This window comes from Astatotilapia calliptera, chromosome 12, assembly GCF_964374335.1.
Source record: "Astatotilapia calliptera chromosome 12, fAstCal68.1, whole genome shotgun sequence".
Lineage (NCBI taxonomy): Eukaryota > Metazoa > Chordata > Actinopteri > Cichliformes > Cichlidae > Astatotilapia > Astatotilapia calliptera.
Genome location: NC_137433.1, coordinates 3,373,371 through 3,394,040, shown reverse-complemented (window position 1 = coordinate 3,394,040; position 20,670 = coordinate 3,373,371). Strand labels below are relative to the sequence as shown.

Sequence of the window (20,670 nt, the reverse complement as noted above, 5' to 3'; positions counted from 1 at the left end):
CTAGAAAAACACATCCATTATTTTCAGGTGATCGATTTCGTAACAGTTTTCATAACAGATTCGTTTTTTCTTTTCTTTTCTTTTAAAGAAAATTCTTGCTGATGCTTCTGGTGTGAATATCTGATAAACAACACAAGGCAGGTTTACTATAACCAAAGCTCAGCACTCACAGTAAACATCATGTCACTGTTACAAGATATACAACATTCACAGCAGTATAAATTTTAAAAAGGTTTCTTCATGTTTCAGAAGTCGCTCAGCAGAGGATGATTCGAGTCAGCATGCATGAAGTGGACTGTTACAACTGATCAGAATTAGTCCATCAAAATATAATACATGTCAACTTTTTATAAAGAAGGAAAACACATTTAGTGGTTAAATTGACTAAAAATAAAACCAAATTCTATTCCAGCTTCTAGCTTTGTTCTACTGTGTAAGTAAAGCAAACCTGATGACAGGAACTCCCAGAAAATGTAAAAAAACATCCAAATTTTGAGCGCTTTGAGCAAAAAATAAAGCTCAAAACCAACTGTGTGGTTTTTACAGTAAATGTAGTAATGTTACCCACAGATGTATTTGGGGCTCACTTGTGAGGGATGGCAAGGATTCTATTAAATTATAATAGAATCTATCTATAATAATCCTTATGTGTTGGAGTGTAAATGGCACTTTTCTAGTCCCTAAGGACCTCAAAGTGCTTCACACTACATTCAGTCATTCACACACTGGTGATGGCAGCTACATTGTAGCCACAGCTGGGGCGCACTGACAGAGGCGAGGCTGCCGGACACTGGCGCCACCGGGCCCTCTGACCACCACCAGTAGGCAAACAAGGTTAGTATCTTGCCCAAGGATATTTGGCATGCAGTCAGGAGGCAGCCTGGGATCGAACCACCGACCTTCTGATTAGTGGCTGACCTGCTCTGCCACCTGAGCTACAGCCACAGTAGAGTGTATACTGTTGACTTTAAAGAGTTACTGGCAAAGTTACACTAATCATAGCCCAAAAGGTTGATTCTGTTCATCTGGACGTAGCGTTTTCAGTTGGAGAAACATTTTTAGCCTGTCTCACCCTGTCCCTTTCAGAAGATGACATCAAGAATTGGGCAGACTCCACTCCAGTAAAGCTGCTGGCCCTGACGGTGTCAGTCCCAGGGCCCTCAGGTGCTGTGCTTCCCAGCTGTCTGGAGTTCTACATCGGATCTTCAACATGAGCCTGAAACTGCAGAGGGTCCCATCACTCTGGAAGACATCCTGCCTGGTTCCTGTCCCTAAAAAGATTAACCCGTCGACCCCAAGTGACTGCAGGCCAGTGGCTCTGACTTCACATGTCATGAAGACGCTGGAGAGACTCATCCTGAGACATCTGCGTCTGCTGGTGGAGCCTTGGCTGGACCCCCTACAGTTTGCTTATCAACCCCATCATCTACCTGCTGGACCAGGCTTATTCTCACCTGGACATTGTTGGGAGCACTGTGAGGGTCATGTTCTTTGACTTCTCTAGTGCTTTTAACACAATCAGACCATCACAGCTGGGGAATAAGCTCACAGAAATGCAGGTGGACGCCCCACTGGTAGCTTGCATCACAGACTACTTAACAAGTTGACCACAGTATGTTCGGCTGAAGGGCTGCTGCTCGGACAACAGCAGCACGGGGGCGCCGCAGGGGACGGTCCTATCACCCTCCCTCTTCACCCTCTACACGTCTGACTTCAGGTCCAAGTTTCAGTCATGCCATCTGCAGAAACTCTCTGATGACTCTGCCATTGTGGGCTGCATCAGACGGACAGGAGGAGGAGTGCAGGAGTGTAGTGGACAGCTTTGTTGAGTGGTGTGAGCTAAACCATCTACAACTTAACATCACAAAGACAAAGGAACTGATCATGGACTTTAGGAAGCAGGCTCCTCCTCCTCCCCCTGTCACCATCAGAGGGGCTGATGTAGAGATCCTGGAGGACTACTGGTACCTGGGGGTACACTTGGACTGTAAACTGGACTGGACCAAGAACACCAATGCTGTCTTTAAAAAAGGGCGGAGTCGGCTTTTCCTACTGAGGCGGCTCAGGTCCTTTAATGCTTGTAGGAAAATGCTGACCATGTTTATCACTCTGTGGTAAAGAGTGTTGTGTTCTTTGCAGCTGTGTGCTGGGGCAGTGGGGTGAAGACAGCCGATGCCAACAGGCTGAACAAACCGATTAAAAAGGCTGGTTCTGTCCTGGGTGTCAGACTGGACCTAGAGGAGGTGTCTGAGAGGAGAATGCTAAAAAAGCTTCTTTGTATCATGGACAACCCCGCCCACTCCATGCACGCCTCCATGATGAACCATCAGAGCACACGCAGCAAAAGACTCATTGCCCCGAAATGCAGAACTGACCAGTGGTCAATGCAAACAGTGCTGAAGCACCCCCCAAAATGGGCTAAAATCGCCCCTGCCAGGTACCAAAGCAAATCATTCGGTACAAATAATGTAAATATGACGGTGAATCACGAAAGATTGATATCAAACTGATCACTTGACCCATATTACGTTACTTGCTCTTCGAATGAATCAACAAATGGCGAAATGAAAAGCCGAACAACAACAAAGCTGTTTCTTTAGAGAGTCTCAGCTTACATGTGTTTATTTCATATTTTCAGTTGTTTCCCTCCACGGCTAAACAAAGCGTTTCAGTTATGTACTGATGAACACAACAATGGAGATAAGGAGCTTCTTTCAAAGAAAAACTCTGGTAGATGTTATTTTATATATTATGCTTTGTATGTTGTTCAGTATATTTCTATGCAAAACAAGAGGAACTTCAACACACAGCAGTATATTCACAGCTGAAACCAGATATTTACACTTTATGGAAAACACAAGAACAGTTTTTTTACTGTACAACATCAATTTAGAGTAAACTTGTTTTGTTTTAGATAAATAAATATTGAAATATCTTTTGAATTAGTTAAATGTCAGAATAAAGAGAGACAGAGCTTCTATTTTTATCACTTTCATCAAATTTAGGAGTACATGTACACTAAGTTTATTGTTAATTAATAAGAAAACTGCAGACGATTCCATCCTGAGCTGAAGAAGCTTCTGATAGGTTAGTAGAGTCCATGTGAGTAAACTGGTGGCACAGCTGTGGATGCATATAAGGCAAAACACAGAGCCTGTTTCTGTGACATGGGAACATCAGGAGATGTCAACCAAAACACCAGGAAGAGAACTGTGGAGCTCCATAAGTGTGGCTCAGAATAAAGTTAACAAACATGTTTTTTATATTTATCAATCTAAAAAAATTAACATTTAGTCTGATTTGATGTTACAATTAAAAAAGTGTTTTTATCTGAAGAGTAAATATCTGGTTTCCACTGTATATTTGATGATTGTCAGCACAAAGAGGGAGAGAGAGGAACAGAGAGAGATGGAATAAGAGCAGGTGAGGTCAGATGGTTGTTTGCCAAAACTCATCAGAACATGTATCTCGTACCTAGTGTTTCTTTTTAGATACCATTTGTTACTTTTCAAATTCTATATTTATTAAGTTTTGCAGGCTTGTTTGCACAACAAGGATAAATAATTATATACATTTTTCTCAATCTAAATATTGTACTTTGGTAGAATTAAAAAATAAGTATAGTGCAAGTTTATGATGATTTTAGTGCTGCTATCATCTAGTTCTGATTCTGGTTCGGTCGTGGTTAAATCCTAAGTAGTCCTGATTTTGAACTGTTGTTGTCCTGTTTTAATTCAGGATCAGTTCTGGGTCTGGTTGAATTGGGGTTTAGTCTGCGTGTCTGGATACAGCTCTGATTTTGTTCTGCCTTGCTGCTTAATTAAAAACTAGTTTTACTGCCTTACTTTCAGTTAATGTATTTTGTTTTGCACTATGCATATTTTATATGCCATTAGGTAATTTATTGTGAAAATTCTCATGTAGGAACTATTGTACTGCATGTTGGTTCCACTGGTGCACCTGAGGGAGATGCACGCCCATGTTGATGTGTGAGCATGGCAAGTTGAAGCAAGAGAAGCCAATTTAATTCAGAGAAAGTTGTTTCTTAAAAGTATCTGTAAAGTGCTCATTTCTGCCTCAAAGCATGGCTCAGCCAGCGAGGTATGTTTGTATGTTATATAGATCATTTTATGTCTTTATTTCACTCGTCTGACTATTTCATTGAATTTTATGTTATGTTTTAGTTCGACGGTGGTGTAGTTTGTGATCAAGGTGAAGCTGTAACAACCCCAAGACCTTACAACTAACATTAAAGCCAACTTCATGCCATCAGTAAAAGATGAAGTCATTCTTTTTTAAACAAAACTCAAAACACAGCCACAGTCATTTCTGACCCCCATCCCACATGCATACGACCCTTTAGGGCTAAGCCCCAGGTGTATAAAATGTCTGGCTCTGCCTATGGAGTCAACAGTATCCATGACACACAACGTAACGTTTGATAATGTGCCGTGCGCTAAAGCATCAGCTCTAAGAGCCGGGCTTAGAGAGCGCTTTGTAGTGAATCAGAAGAATAGACTCCCATTGAGCGAGAGCCGGCTCCTCACTTAATTTCCTTTGGCTGCTCAGCTCTCACACAGTGGCTCAGCTATGCTCCAATCCCTTCATATTGTGGCCAATTACATGCGAGGATATAGGATAATATCATTATGTGAAAAACAGAGGGTGAGAGAGAGGAGGGCTGTGCATTGCAAAAATACATAAATATGGCTGACACCCGTAAACGAAGCAGCATCTGGCTGCAGTTTAAAGCCTTTTTTGTCTGAGTCTTGGTCTCCATACCCTCTGGTCTTGGTATTGTCTTGGTCTCTTGACTACAAGTCTACTGCTATCACACTCTTTAATTCATCCACTTAGGTCAGATCCACAAATGTGGAACAGAATTAATCACACCACAATGCACCATGTACACCATGGCATATTTGAAGACATACTCGTCCTTTTAGATTTATATGTATAGTTATATCTCTATATTTATCTTAATATTTACGTATCAGAACTCTGTTTCCACACTCATTTTGAATGAGTGCTTGATGTTTGTTGTATATTTGCTGCTATAACAACTCAATTACCCTCTGGGATTAATAAGGTTTCTCTGATTCTGATTGCACAAAGTGGATGGGATAGGAGGATGACTACCTTGTTATTCCTCAACTTCACTCCAAATCAGTAACTATAGTTAGAACTTGGACACAACTGGAGGTTCCAACAGAATAATGATCCCAAACACAAATCAAAACTGGTTTATTTAACATTAAGATTCTGCAATGGCTTCAAAGCTCCAACCTCAGCTGCATTGAAAAGTTGTGGACTGCTCTCCAAATCTGTGCCTCAAAACTACCCAAGAGTGGTCAAATATCTGTTCGAAATTTTACCAGAAGCTTGTTAATGGCAACAAGAAGGGTTAGGTCGAGATGGACATTTAACCAAATATTAGTGGTTAACATTTGGTTAAATGTTAAACATTATTTGAGCCTGTATGTACAATTTTGACAAAATGAAATTCTTTTTTCCCGAAGTTATTAAAAATAGAGGCTTTATTCCACCCTGTAAAAAGATTCATCTCCAATATACTTCAATAAAGTAATTGAAGATGGATGACAAAAAAAAAACTGGGGTCAACCATCCAATGAACAGTTCACAAGAGTTGAAGTAAACGTGTGCAGTTAGGGTGGGGATTGGGTTGAGTTGAATGTCAGGGGTTATTTGTGACAGAAGGCTATCAGCTAGAGAGAAAGGAAAAGCTTACAAGATGGTAGTGAGACCTGCTATGGTATAGTTTAGAGATGATGGAAGTTCTTGGGAGTTACAAGATTAGAAATGAGTATCAAAGGAACGGCTTGGGTTGAGTGGGTTAAAGACAAAGCTAAAGAAGAAAGGTTGTACATGTCCAAACAATCCTAAAGGATAGGGTTGGTGTGATAGAAGATTCTAGAGATGGGGTGAAAATTAGCCGGTCTCACTACCATCTTGTAAGCCTTTCCTGTAGTAATTCTTAAAGAGAGCAGCCAAAAGAAGATTTTAAACTATAAAATAATATTAAAGTTACAAAGAGGTTTCAAGGCATCTGTTGAGCAGTTAGTGGTTGAGCCCTTCCTGATTTTCTTGTTTGCCACATTTTAGATCATTAAACAAATGTAAATATTAGACAAAGATAACAAAGAAAACCAACTGGTTCGTAACCTCAAGCTGAACCACACTTGGTTTTTTTACAGCAGAACAATGATCCAAAACACACCAGCAAGTCCACCTCTGAATGGCTCAAAAACCAAATGAAGACTGGAGTGGCCAAAATTCCTCCACAGAACTGTAAAAGACTCATTGCCAGTTATTGCAGTTTAGGGGGCACACAGGGGTTTCGATTTGTCCCCTTAATGTTAATTACATTCATTTGAAAACTGCATTTTGGGTTCACTTGTGTTATTTCGATTTATTTATTTTTGGGGGGCCTTGGGTCAGACTGGGTCATCTGCTCACCCACTGAGCTAAACTGAAACTAAATGTGTTTAATGATCTGAAATATGTAAATGTGACAAACATGCATAAAAATATCAGTAAGGGGACAAACACTTTCACACCACTGTATATTAAGAATCATGAAACACACACAAAAAAAACAAAAAAACAAAAACAAAAAAAAACCTTTACAAAGTGTTCCCAAAAACCTTCAGTGGCACATGAAACTCCAGGTTTTTGGCAGCCAGTAATAACAAAAACAAAAAGCAATGGGACATGCTCACTCTGCCTCAAACTCTACACTGCACTTAGGCAAAAAACAAACAGATGGACTCTGTCAGGCTTTTAGCAGGAATATAGGCAAGTTAGCAAGTGGTGGGTGAAAATGACCGGTTAGTGTAACTGCATTCCTTTAAAAAAGGTCTTAAAAATGCTTAATGAGTCTTAAGTATGACACAATTTATGGGTTTCACAGGTTTATTAGAATCCAAACAGTAGTTGGAAGTTGGAACAATAAATAAATGGGCTTTCAGCATGCTCAAGTGATTCAACAAAGATATATGAAGACAAATCTCAAGTGTTATTCATTATGAAGGCCCAAATATAGCATCAGGTCACACCTGCCTTATTGTGGAACAACTAAAAGGCACATACAGAACCAACATATAATGTAGGTGACATACATGCAGTAGTGAAAAAGAAGGAATACACAACCCCATTGGTCATTTACTTTTATGTCCTACAGCACAAGACATGAAAGTAAATGCCTCAACAGATGGAGATCTGGCTAAACGCCACCATATCATGTCCTCACAGAGCTACATGTAGACCGCTTACAAAAGGAAGTGCTCGTTTAACACAATCACACATCAGCAAACTGATTAAAAGCATATTAAAACAAAACCCTTTCTGAACAAAGCATTTCAAGAAAATAAGGCGACATCTGTTTCATTTCAAATCCTACAGTTTAAATTTGGAATGACATCAACATAATTAAATTCTGGACTTGTTTTCAATTATTATATTCTAAAAAACTAACATGACATCACAGATGCTATTTAAGGAATTTTTAGTAACCCACAATTTAAAACTAAATAGTGTACAACCAAGTAAAATGCAGCTTCTCTCTCCTTTCATTCAATGTGCTAAAAGCATATCAAATCTGGCTTTTGGTGGTGACTTGCTGCAGAAAGGATTCCTCCTTTGATAACTGAAGACACTTGTTCACCGGGCAGCCACTTTTGATCACTTTATCAAAAAAATGATTTCTAAAAGCGTAAAGTAAAAATCCGCTCATTACACCAGGATACACTAGGTTTCATGTGGATTGTGAATGTCTCTCTCTTTTTTTAACTTTTTAAAATGACAGGGCTCTTATATTAGAAATGCGGCAACATTACACATGAACTTCGCCTCAACATTTTGTTGAATATCAGTTAATTGTTAGTCGTTCCTGGTTTCTTCTTCTTTGTCCATATCATGTGTTGCAGCTCGCATTGTAAGAAGGAGGAGCCTCTGAAACACACACACACCATCAATCCAACTGGTTAATATTTAAACACTGTTAAATACCACACTTTATATATTGCCACAAAACAAGCAGTATGAGCTAGGTCCTTGTATTCCAGTTGACTTTGTTCAATCGGAATACACTCTTGTTTGGATCACATTAGTAGCTGTGGTTCTTCTGATGGATCAAATTACTGCACCTATTTTCACAGCATGAAGCTAGTTGGGTAACTAGACTTTATCCCGCAACTGGACTTTCCTATATGTGAATTTGTAGAGCCAATCAATCTCCTATTAATTTCCTTAAGAGTACTGCTGTGGGGAAGAGCTGCATTGATTCTGCAAAGAGCCACACCCATGGGATTGCTGAGCAACACCACTAACACCTTGCAGTGACTGTATCACACCAGAAACTTTTACTGAACTAAGTTGGGGTTCATGAGACTCTGTTGTTTCTGGTGAACAGGGATGAGCTGATGATACTTTACAATTAGTAAGCCATTGCATTCCACCAACATGAATTCCTGTTCCAAAGAATTCCATGCAGATTGAGATTTTAAACTGGCTGCCATGCTGCACAAAGGTACAAAACATTCCTACAGACTATCACATAATATGAAGCATGGTGGAGGGATCATCATGGTTTGGGCTGCTTTGCTACCCAGTCTTTCAATCATTAAGGGAACAATAAATTCAAAACTGCAGCAAGAGGTTTTGAAGGCCCCAGAATATCCAGACCAGTTGCTGGTAAAATCATCATACAGCCATCTATTTATGCTTGCCATGACGGCACAGGTAGCCACTGTAGTATTCTCCCAAAAGATAAGCCTTGCTATTGAAACCTCCACATCAATGCTGATATAGGAGAAGAAACCAAAACTGGATGTCAGAGTCCTGCCTTAACCATTAGTGCTGCATGGCCTAGGACTGTTAAATCGAGTCCAAAGTCTAATAAGCAGCTACAGGAACCATTAAGGAACTTCTAGGAATAACTAAGGGTTCATTAAAGTTGTTGCAGTCGATACTGTGAGTAATTACTCAGCGATGAGGCTTGAACCATCGCTGAAGTTTTTAAAAAGTAGAGTCTACTGATTTCTAGAGCAACAGTGGTAGATTGTGTGGCAACTGACCTTTTGGATAATCTGAAGTGCTGTAGTCTGGAGGCAGGATCTGTGGTGTTGCCACTGAAGTGGTACCATTCAAAGAGGGGTAAAGACTTGTGGGCCCTGTGGACCCACTAAATTCAGGCCCGTTGGGTGCTGCAGCTGGTCCGACTGGCTGCTGGTTTTGAGGAAAAAAGAGGCCTGGTGCATAACTAAATGCATTGGGTGACACCAGTTGAGACTGCCGCTTGTTTTGGAAGTCCTCATTCATCAAGGCCCCTCCCTCTGCTCCTGGGTGGTAGTCAGCTGGAGGAGCGCTGGGGGAATTGTGGGAGGATCCCCTAGAGCGAGGGGCAAGACGAGGAGCAGGTTTTGGGGCTGGACGAGGGGGCAAGGTGGGCGAGGAGGCAGAAATGGATGTGTCTAGTGTTGAGTCAGAGGCTGGCGTATCCTCAGTGGAAGGAGCAGATGCTTTTTTGGAAGGCCATTGTTTTTTGTCTAATGAGACGTTCCCAATGTGGATGGGTAGTGTCAGCATGACATCAGGAGACTTCAGACACACCTGGTTCATCAGCAGAACAAAAAAGAATGTCGGGTGGTGGAATAGACTCTGATTTTCATTCTTTGTCAATATTAGTGGATGTAAATCTGCTTTGTCAGCTGGTCAAAAGTTTAAATCAGCACAAAATAAATAAATAAATAAATAAATAAATAAATAAATCACCTTTTTTAGACTATGGGAGCTCTTGGCTCTTAGGGATTACTAGAAATTGCTTGTCACTGACCTGATTATTCAAAACCTTGGCTAAACATTGGGATCATCATTTAAACTCTGTGTGTGTGTGTGTGTGTGTGTGTGTGTGTGTGTGTGTGTGTGTGTGTGTGTACACACACACATAAATAAATAATATAGGTTCTTGCAGCCATCCTCATGCTTACAGTATTGCACATACTACTCATAATTTTTCAGACAGGTAGCAAAGCAATACTGAGTATGTATCAGAGAAGGAATATGAACCTACTTTGACAAAATATTCGATCTTTATAAGCTCACAGCCAGCGAGGGAGGACTGAGGCAGGGGAGGAACAATGATCTGCTCCTTCCACTCCACCTCTTTGCCAGCTTTCACCACGCCTCCCTCCACCTTCGCTATTATTCTCAGATCATAGGTCGGCTTCTTCGTCTCATAGGTCACTCTCTGAAAACATACGACTATGGATAGTCAAAAACTGTGATCAGTGTGTTTTGACTGCAAAATACAGCCCAAAGTCAGCGTGTGATCTCACAAATAGGCTTCTGGAAGAATAGTCAAAATTCTCATAAGCACACTTTCAAACATTGTGGAAAGCCTTCCCAGAAGAATTGAAGCTGTAATAGCTACAAAGCCTAGGCCAACATCATATTAGAACCCTATTCATTAAGAATGGTATGTCAGTTAAGTTAAGTAATGCATGCAAAGACAGATGAACAAATACTTTTGACATTCAATTAACTTATAGAAGAAAATGCCAGAAGGGCTAGTCCTGCTAAATGCGAGCAGGACTGCTAGTAGCTAGCAATAGTAAATTTAGAAACTGTTATTCCTGTAGTGTCAGACTCAAGTTTGGTCTTCTGTTGGGTTTATCGACGCAGCAATCATATTTAGAAGATATAGAAAATAAGTTTAAAACATGGATTGTAAATGTAAAAACATAACACTAACAGTGAGAAAACTAATACCAGAAGGTAACCAGAGTTAAGGAGATATAAAGTTCCAACCTGTATCAGACTGGCTGCCATGTTGCCAGTGTTCTTCCCAGATTGGTTGTGGATGTTGGCGGTCACCTGAATGATCTCTCCTGGTGTGTAACCCTTCATGTGCGTCTGAGCCCTCAAGACTATTGTGCCAGTTTTCATCAACATGTAGGTGAACTGCTGAGTAACTGCAGATGAGCAGGTTCCCTATATGGGTCATGGCAAAAGACACTTTGAATAGTATAATTGACTTTAAATTAATTTGGTGAATCTAAATGCCAGTAAGTACAAAACAAAGCAAATAACACTCAAACAGTTTCTTGTCTAGTTATTCAAAGGATTAGAATTAATGGTTCACACAAATGCAGAACTCTAGATTCCCCATTTATTGCATTTAGTTGACAACTGTACACCTGCTCTTCATCAGACTCTACCTCCTCCCTGTCCCATTGTTTTCAGCTCTGCACCTGCCCCATGGGATGAGGAAGATGTGCAAGTTCTCTTGTGTTCTTTGTCCAGTTATCCAAAAATCTAGAGTTTGTGGATTCATTGGAACCATTTCTGATAAACAGCAAAGTGTTAGGGTTGGTCCAAGCTCCAAATCAAAAAAACAAAAAAACTTGGCTGTTGTGTGTTTGAACTCTGAAGACTAATTAACTCAATGTTTAGGACCAACCATTCAGGGACTGAATACAGACATACAGCTACAATGTCTCACCCATATATCTGGCACTTCATTCAGGTTCAGAAGGCTTAGCAGGAAGAAAGCTTTCTCTGTGGTGTAGTCCTTGGAAAATCGTGGTGTGTCAATAAAAGCCCTCACTCTGTAAATGATCCTTCCATAGATGCCTTCAAAAGACGTTGGAGCAGTGGCTGTGGGGAAGAAGTGAACTGTGTTAGTTTGTAGTTATACAGTAGCGTGAACTACAGTTTTTAAAAGAGTTACAGTTTTTGCAGAAAGAGTGAAGAGCACCCAGGAGCAGGGATATTTTTTCCTCAGGCGGCCACAATATTAGTAATCTGTCATTTTAGATTTAAATCCTTTTAATGTCTGGAAGGGATGTTTGAGTAACTCCTCTAAAATGTGTTAACCCTCAAGTAACACACTTATTGAACATGAAGACTATAAAGACTCGTTGAAGAATGTAGGGACCAAAAGAAAACATTGTGAGAATAAATACTCAAGTAAAATACAGATACCTCAGAACAAAGTAATTGTACTTTGTGCTGTGTTTAATTAACCTACATGTACAGCTGTGCTTTAAAACATTGTAAAAATGTAACCACTCCGCTTTCTGTTTGTGTTTTTGTCTATAAAGTAGTATAAGACATGGTTTCAGTCAACACTAACTCCAGTCCTTTAACTCATTCACTGCCAGCCATTGGCAGTGAATGAGTTAAACCCATTGACTCATTCACTGCCATTGACGGCTATAGACGTCAATGGCAGTGAATGAGTGAAGCTGTATAGTTCTGATACTGTGTGCATGAACAGTAATAACAGTAATATTGGTAGTAGCATAACTTGCAGGGAAAAAACTAACTACCTATTTTGGGGCACCAACATTTGAAATAGCTTTCACTGGATTTGACTGACACAGTCCAGGGAGTTTTTATGTCCGAGCCGCTGAACTGAATTTAAAGCTATAATCCATCCAGATTAATTCCAAAATAGCTGCTGAGTTTTGACACCTTTTCCCAAAAGAACTATGATATTAATTTATAAAGTATAGAGCTCTTCTCTTTATTAACCTTCCAAATCTTGACAAATACAGAAACAAACCAAAAAACAAACAAACAAAAACTTCGTAGGCACCTGCCAGCACTCTAGGAGTGAAAGCAAACAAGCTTAATGATTCATATCAGATTCACAAAAACTGGCTTGACTGGTTCTGAGTTTCTGTGATCCTAGCTACATTACATAAAAGGCTTCTTGTCTTGTCTGCATGTCATCTTGCAGACATGCACCTACACAATGACTAAACACTGTTGCCTGTGTTCTATTGTGTGACAGCCAAAACAAATCAAGACAATGTATAGAAAGGAAGTCAAGTATTTTATTTCAGGCAACAGTTTTGGCACTGAATAAAAAGTTAACAAGTCTTCAAATGGTGATACTAAAATATTTCCTCATTATTCAACTGTCTCGTCATCTTTATGCACAGTTATCTTAAGAGTCCATAACAATTAATGGTGTAATCAGGGAGTTCTCTCAAAGATTGCATTGTTATGAGTCAGTGGAACACACTGTATACTGCTGACGTCACAGTAACCATTACAGGGATGGTAGTGGAAAGCATCCACCAGTCTCTTCTTAGTTAGACACCATCATGGCACCTCATTCAACTCATGTATATGCTCTGCAATTTTGGCCCGTTCCAGAGAAAAGATGACTGATGGCAGGTTATAAGGGCCAAATTATCTGTTGTGGTGGCCCCAAAACGAGAACTGTTGCAATTGCCTTATCACTACTGATGGACAAAATTCTGACAGCGCCAAAGATTTAGAGTGACCTTATCTCACAGCGTCAGTGCTGCCCAGCATACCTATGTCAGTGACGCAGTCAAGACTCACGACTACACTGTTGTTTTTCAACACAACACTGAAAAATGAACAACCCAAAGCCTTGCTGAAGATCAAATAGTCAGGCAAAAATGTAAAAACAGAAGAAGAAGAGGCTAATAAAAGGAACAAATTTCTGAGCAGGTTGTAAACAAAGAATCAATTTGATCTCTTAACCACTTTATCTGGAGGTTAAACTAAAACCACCCCAACCATCATGAGAAATAACCCTTCACTAGCGGTGTGCGGATTGATATTGAAATATCGATTCTTCCAATACCAGTAATTTATGCTCTAAAATAGATTCTCATATTAAAATATCACCATTTTAGTACTTTGGGGTAAATTTGTAGTTTTTCATTAACAGGAACACAGTGGAAAGCAACTACATCATTGGGATTATCTAAATTGGAAGGAACTACCTCCTCTTACGCGTGCGCACTCACAATGGCTGAGCGTAAACAAAGTCATGTGTGGACGTATTTTACCTCCACAAACAGCCAAGACGCAATGATGATACATGTGGCAAGAAAGTGAGGTGCTGTGGCAACGCCACTAACCTCGTCAAACATGTCAGAGTAAATCATATCACAGAATATGACGAGCGTATGTTGAGGCGAACTGACGAGACAACAAAAGCATGCATATTGTGTGTGTGTGTGTGTGTGTGTGTGTGTGTGTGTGTGTGTGTGTACACACACATATATTTTTAACATTTTGGGAGGAAAAGAAAATCAGTCCCATCCTCACAACATGCCAGAACATGTCTGACAGACTGGGAAATGAAAGGGGAAAATAAACACATGCAAAAATATCCCATCAACTTCACCTACCTGGTATGAGAAACTTGAAGGGAAATGTGTGCATTCCCTCTTTCAGGGTACCTATTTGGGACACAAAGCACAAATAAAATCCTTTGATGGAAACAGTAACAGTTGCTCTGTTGTTTCCAAACAGTCAGATATGCCTCAAGGCTGCAGTGGAAAATGAGAAGTTGTAATCTTCACATATTGTCACATTGACCAGTTCCATTTGCAAATTTGTCTCAATTATCACAACAAACCATCTCACAAGGAAGTATTTTGTGGACACTGGACATTTGCACACAGTTTTAATTAGCATTTGGAAGCACACCTTTGTCTGCCACTGAGATCGTGCTGTTGAAGTACTGCTCCTCCATCGTCCATGCTGTGTCATTGAACTTATTGGTGATGCCGCAGAAACCATTGCAGTTCGCTTTGATAGCTGCAGATAAGAAAATACACAAGTTTAACTACAGACGATTCGTAGTAGCCACAGCAGGAAACACTTTTCGTAATCAGTCTTTTCCTCAAGGGTGTGTTATTGGTCTGTTTAATGGCATATTGCTCCAGATTTATACAACATCAATATGTGCAAAAGACCTGTAATAAACACCCTTCAGGAGAGTTTAGGATGCATTATTTGATTTGGGAAATAGCCTAAGCCAGCTAATGTTTTGTAACAAAAACAGACCAAAAACAAATTACTGGTCAAAAGTATAAAGAAAGCTTGACTTTATACTGAAAACCATAAAATGCTTGAACCAGATTTTCACCAGATTAGGAAAGGCAGCCAAATATTCCACAACATTGTATTGTTCCTACAGTCTACTGTTGGTCAAAGTCTGAAGGTTATTCAACTAGTCTGAATGCTTTATTACTGTTTTAATGTAATCCTTCATTAACAGAAACAAAGGTAACCATTACATAAAATCCAGGTCCTACATTCTATGAACATAAAAAAATACCCCAGCTTTACAGCTACAATGTTAGACAAATTTGTTTCCATTTTGTTCATACATCATTACTTATTTAAGCCGTTTTGTGCTGTTGGTGCCTTTGGAGAACCATCTCGATTGAAAAATGATCTAACAAGTAATATGGTTTGTTAAAATAATGACTTACCAAGAAGTTTGGGCTTCAGCTTTTGTGATTAAAGTTTTAGAATTGAGTTATGGTGTCTATTACTGAATGCCAATTAAATTTCACGTGTTTCAGCATATGCTCAAAATAAAGGCACATCTACCTCTGAAAGAACATACCAGCAACAATAATACCTGCTAATAATGTCCAGGACCTACAATGTGGTGATGTTTGTCCAGAAATTAAATGGTTGACATCAAGGTAAGAATGTCCATCTTTTCAATACAGTCTGTGGTCCAAATACATGTTGTTATATTCCCAATTTTAAGTCACATAAAAATGTTCAAAATGTTCTCAGTAACACATTTGAGTTAACAGCAATAGAAGAAAGCACACTGCTATAATGATGGCATCACATGAACAGAATGAAGAGCGCCAAAAACGTTTAGAATACTAAACACAACCTTTACCAGTCTCAAGAAATCCCAAAACAGAACAAAACATATGAAAAGTTGTTTGTAGGTTCTTCAATAAACTGGCTGTTTAAGTGAATAGTGGTGAGTGAAACTAAGATTTTTATTGCAGTGTTAATATTTTTCAGTGGCACGTCTCATCACAGTACTTAAAATAGTTTAATATACCATTAGTATTTTAAACGGTGAAACTGTAGCATGTAGCATAAGAGATCTTGAGCCGACAGTCCGACCAGCTTTACCTGAAGAGGAATGTAAACAGACCAGAGGCCTCGCAAGCATTCAAAGTAACAAAACACAAAGACGCCACTCAGCAGGTTGAGAGCTACAAAGAGTAGAAGAAACCTTTCCCTTGCAATCTGCATTCAAATGTGTTACCTTTTATTGTCCTTGTTGACACAGTAGAACCTTTGAGATGTTAAATATCCCAAATAAGAAGAATGAATAAGTGCATTCAGATGGATGAGATGTTGCTTTTACAGCAATCTGGACAATGACACTCACTTTTCCTGTTTCAAGTTTCATTTTGGTCTCTTGATGACAGTCTTAAGTATGTTTAAATGTACAGTCTGACTATACAACACTACAAAATAAATAAAACAGCAGAACCAATTAGACACTGCTCAACGCCAGTGCATTACTTTAGAGCAGGGGTGTCAAACTCAAATACACAGTGGGCCAAAATTCAAAACTGGAACAAAGTCGCGGGCTAACATTAATATTTACTGAAATATATTTATTCCTCCAGATATAAGAATGAATCTTTTCTTATGGACTCAAACACGTTTTGCTGAAAAACTGAATATGGAACAAGCAAAGCTTAATACTAAACAATATATATATTAGCTGTATAATAGTAGGCCAGCTCTGATAGTAATTTGGTATGGCTTCGTGGGCCAAATGTAATTAGGCTGCGGGCCAAATTTGGCCCGCGGGCCAGAGTTTGACACCTATGCTTTAGAGGGTCCCTTCAGAGAGGGGGGCCTTGACACAGAGCCAAAACTGGAATAAGGCAGCAAAGTGATAGAGTATTTAGTACAGTCGCCTCACAAAAATGTCCCTGGTTAAAATCCTGGCTGGTGCTTTTCTTTGGGGACTCTGATGTCTGTGTGGGTTTCCTCAAGTTAGTTTTCACCAAAGCCAAGCATGTTAGGTTAATTAGTCATTTTAGATTGAATATGAATGTCGGGTAGGTAAAGAGAGGTGTATAGAATACAGTGCTGCAATAATGTATAATTAAACTCATTTTCTGAGCTAATCTTTCAACTTTTAACTAAACTTAATCTACACGTAACATAAAAACAGTAGGAAATCTATGCTTATAAAGCTGAGTAGGACTGAGGAGTTGAACTAAGAATCATGTTAAACAAATTATAAACTATCAAAACAGAATATTTACATAGTCCAAAATCCAGGTATTTTGCTGTAATTTAATGAAAGACCGTCAATTTGTGTTTTGGATAGTTTGGGAAATTGGGATAAAACATTGAACCAAGTGTTACAAAACACAGAAGCAAATTTCCCATTAGGCCTCATTAAACATTTTCCATTGAATCAGTGTGCAGAGCTACACCGCGGTAAACGGCCGATGAAAAATCATATGCAAGTTTTAGAACCACAAACACAGAACACCACAGGATGGCTTTTCAACCTCTGAGTGATCTTCAAATAGGAGAAGTTATTTCTAAAACCAGGCGTGGGAACAGTGTAGGAATTACGACTCGTTACCAAATCAACTCACTTCCTCGTTTCTCGAGGTCGACGTTTTCCCACCTGCTGAGCGCAGATGGCTCTTACCTTTACACTGCAGCTGTTGGCCCAGTTTTACTGTCACGGTTCCAGAGATGGACTCTCCCGGACTGTACACTTCTTTGTTTTTCTCAAAGGCAATCTTAAACTCCTGAAGCTTTCCCATTTTCTCACCCGACGTAATGCGAAACAAGACTGAAAATCACCTGTGCGCACAGGCGACAGCACACACTTTTACCTCCTCGTCCCCACCCCTTTTAGTGACGTCATGTTCACCGGACAAACGTTACATAAAAGACTGCTTTTTCAGGCGTATTAATAACGAAGTTGTCTCTTAGCATATCTCTTAGCATAAAACAAGTAAAGTTTTCCAAAGTTTCATTTTCTTTGCCTAGTATCATATGCCTGAAAATATCTACATGCATAAAAACCCATTACACTTACCTGCAGCACTCACAGCCTCTGTATTCTCATCGTAGATCAACTCCCAGAACTTAATGGCTGAAGGAGAAGGACCGCCTCACAACCATTAGCAATTCCAGAGTGTTTTTCCCCAGAAACTGGGAAGCAGAATTGACGACGACACACCACATACACCATCAGACCAACTGGTTAGCACTTAAACACTGTTAAATTAGGGATTACTTTATTAATCCCTCAGGTGCGGTTCCTCCGGGAAATTCAGTGGTGTCATTAAAAATGACACTTTTTACATTAACACAGCTGAATGAAGCATGAGCCAGCTGAGGGCAACTGTAACATTTAAGATATTTAAGTATTCTCGGTGATATTAAGGTTAGCAGTGAGCAAACTAAAATTAACCCATCAATTAACCGCCTTGAGGCAACTTTTGTTGTGATTTGGCGCTATATAAATAAAATTGAATTGAATTGAAACCAACAATATTTTCTCCAGACTGTTTTTTTTTTTTTTTAATTAAACGTAACTCAGCTGCATCCCCAGAATGTCTCTTGTTTGGTGGGTTTCCATAACAGGTTAATATCAAATAAGCTTAGTTGCATTTGGATGAAGCTTATTAATAAAACCACGAGGTTGTATTACCGCATACTTACCTTGTTCTTATGTTAAAACAGTTAAGTATGTCAAAGACAATTAATTATCAATGATACCAACATTGTCTTTAGATAGTGACATTTATGCAATGTAGTATAATGTGCTGATGTCATTAGGGAGTGCTCTTGCAAATTACATTCTTATGACTTAATGGAACAAAGTAACAGCTGCTGGATTGCATTAGGAACTGTTTCTAAACCTGTTCTTGTTTTCAGTGGTGAAAAATAGGGTGACAGATGAGGTTAGGCATCGGTCCCTGTAGACTTCGATGCTTGCATACAACATTGTGATCTGTAGAGAGGTGGCCCAGGTGGCAGAGAATTTGGAAATGGAAAAAGTATGCACTGCAGAGAAGGGAAATCTAGTAGGTAGCAAGACAGATCAGAATCAGAATACTTTAATAATCCCTAAGGAAATTATTTATTCAGATTACCCAACCCTCATCCCCAATCAGTCGTGGCAGATGGCTCAGGCTCAGCCTGATAAAGAAGAGTGCAAGAGACAAGTGTTGGGGAAAATTGTGACAGAGGGATTGCAAAAAGAGTGAAAGGGAACATTTACAAACTAGTGAGACCTTTCTCCAACAGTGATAGGATGAAGAGTACAGTCATTCAAATGGGCACAGAAGAGAGCCACTAGTCCTCCACATCAAAAAGAGCCAGTCGAGGCAGTTTGAGCATCTGACTAGGATGCCTCCTAGGTTCGTCCTGGGTGAGGTATTCTGGGCATATCCTACTGGGGGGAAAGATATTAATAGACTTGTCTTTTTCACCTCTGATATTTGTTTTTGGGCTGCTTACAAGACAGGTAGACTTACCTGGTGAAGAGGCAAAAGGTTTAACCAAAACATCTTTAACCAAACCATATTGCTCAGACAAGGAGGAGAGAGAGGTGTCGTTTTGTCTTGCTTCCCCCGAGTTAGCCAGGGAGCCGTTTATTAGCATTCAACAACAACGACACAACAGCACTCTCTCACCCCACACAGAAAAACATGGTCGCAGAGAGAGCGCGTCACGTGGTAACCGTGGGAACATAACGCTGCTGCCTGAAACAACCGAATACAGCTGCCAAATAAAACCCAAACAGCCCTGACCCGCTACATAGCCCCCACCTAAGGGGTCAGTCATCCCCGACAACCCCATTACCCAACACAAAGTCCTGCAAATGTCCCGGTGTCATCTTTCGGCGCACCGGCCGATCTCAACCGGCAGGGGAAGAGTCACTCAGATCAGAACATGGGGTGCCACTAGCATCCCCTGCCCTGGCGACTGTTGAGCGAGCGGTCGGTACGGTGAGAGTCTGTCCTGATGCCACACCACCATACCCCTCGGGCCCAGCATGTGGATCCTGTACACCACTTCTGGAGGTCGCTCCACGACCTCCGCCGGCCCCTGCCAGTGACTGCAGAGCTTGGAGGACACTCCTCTCTTAAGGACAGGGCAGTACACCCAAACCTTGTCACCAAGCACAAAAGCTCCCCCACTGGCACCTGATGTCGTAGGCCCTCTTCTGTCGTACTCCGGCGCCGGCCTAGGCCTGGCAGGTGTAGTTATGAACCACCCGCAGCCGCTCCCTCAGCCTCCTGTAGTAGTCCACCTCTGGCTCACCATCAATCTCCGGCTCGGGTGGGGGACCCGAACACCAAGGCATCACTGCACGCTGTCGGAGGCTCGGCATGTCGGTCAACAGAGGCAGCCCACGAAGCATTGTCCTAGTGTCTGTCATGAGAGCACTTCACTCTCAGGCTGCTGGCTTGCTTGTGGTTCCTATTGTATTTAAAAGTAGTGTGGGAGGCAGAGCCTTCAGCTTTCAGGCCCTCTTCTGTTGAATCAGCTCCCAGTTTGGGCCTTGGGCCCCTGCCCTTGGCCCTCGTCAGGTTGGGTAGCCTCTGGTGGGATTGCCTATTGCGTCTGGCTCACTGGGACGCTTGCCCTTTTGGCCGTGGGCCATGTGGAGCCTCCCTTCTTCTCTTGCCTCTGAGATGTGTGGGCTCAGGTCTTCAGGTACCCTTGGGGACTGTGGATGCCTTGAATCTCCTGTATCCTTCCTTGGCTTGCCACCTTTATTATCAATTGATTGTTGATCTGTGTTCCTGTGCTCATATTTTTCTGTTGAAGGTGCAGTAT

The 20,670-nt window shown here is 40.6% G+C and overlaps 1 protein-coding gene across 1 annotated transcript; it reads right to left on the bottom strand.

Annotated features, from left to right (window-relative positions):
- Nucleotides 1–6,915: 6,915 nt before the first annotated feature.
- Nucleotides 6,916–17,709, bottom strand: arrdc1a (arrestin domain containing 1a). The gene is made up of 8 exons (XM_026188540.2): nucleotides 17,519–17,709; nucleotides 14,500–14,610; nucleotides 14,199–14,249; nucleotides 11,522–11,676; nucleotides 10,828–11,010; nucleotides 10,091–10,267; nucleotides 9,096–9,630; nucleotides 6,916–7,971 (listed from the first exon to the last, which is right to left on the bottom strand). The coding sequence occupies exons 1-8, from the start codon at nucleotides 17,634–17,636 to the stop codon at nucleotides 7,934–7,936; spliced, it is 1,368 nt and encodes a 455-aa protein (XP_026044325.2). The 5' UTR covers nucleotides 17,637–17,709; the 3' UTR covers nucleotides 6,916–7,933.
- Nucleotides 17,710–20,670: the final 2,961 nt, after the last annotated feature.

Excerpts from the sequence above, each read along its gene's own strand:
- arrdc1a (XM_026188540.2), bottom strand. The coding sequence starts at position 17,636 with ATGGGAAAGCTTCAGGAGTTTAAGATTGCCTTTGAGAAAAACAAAGAA. Across the intron at positions 14,250-14,499 it reads GATCTCAGTGGCAGACAAAG|GTACCCTGAAAGAGGGAATG; the intron begins GTGTGCTTCCAA and ends TGTCCCAAATAG. Across the intron at positions 10,268-10,827 it reads TGGCAGCCAGTCTGATACAG|AGAGTGACCTATGAGACGAA; the intron begins GTTGGAACTTTA and ends GTATGTTTTCAG.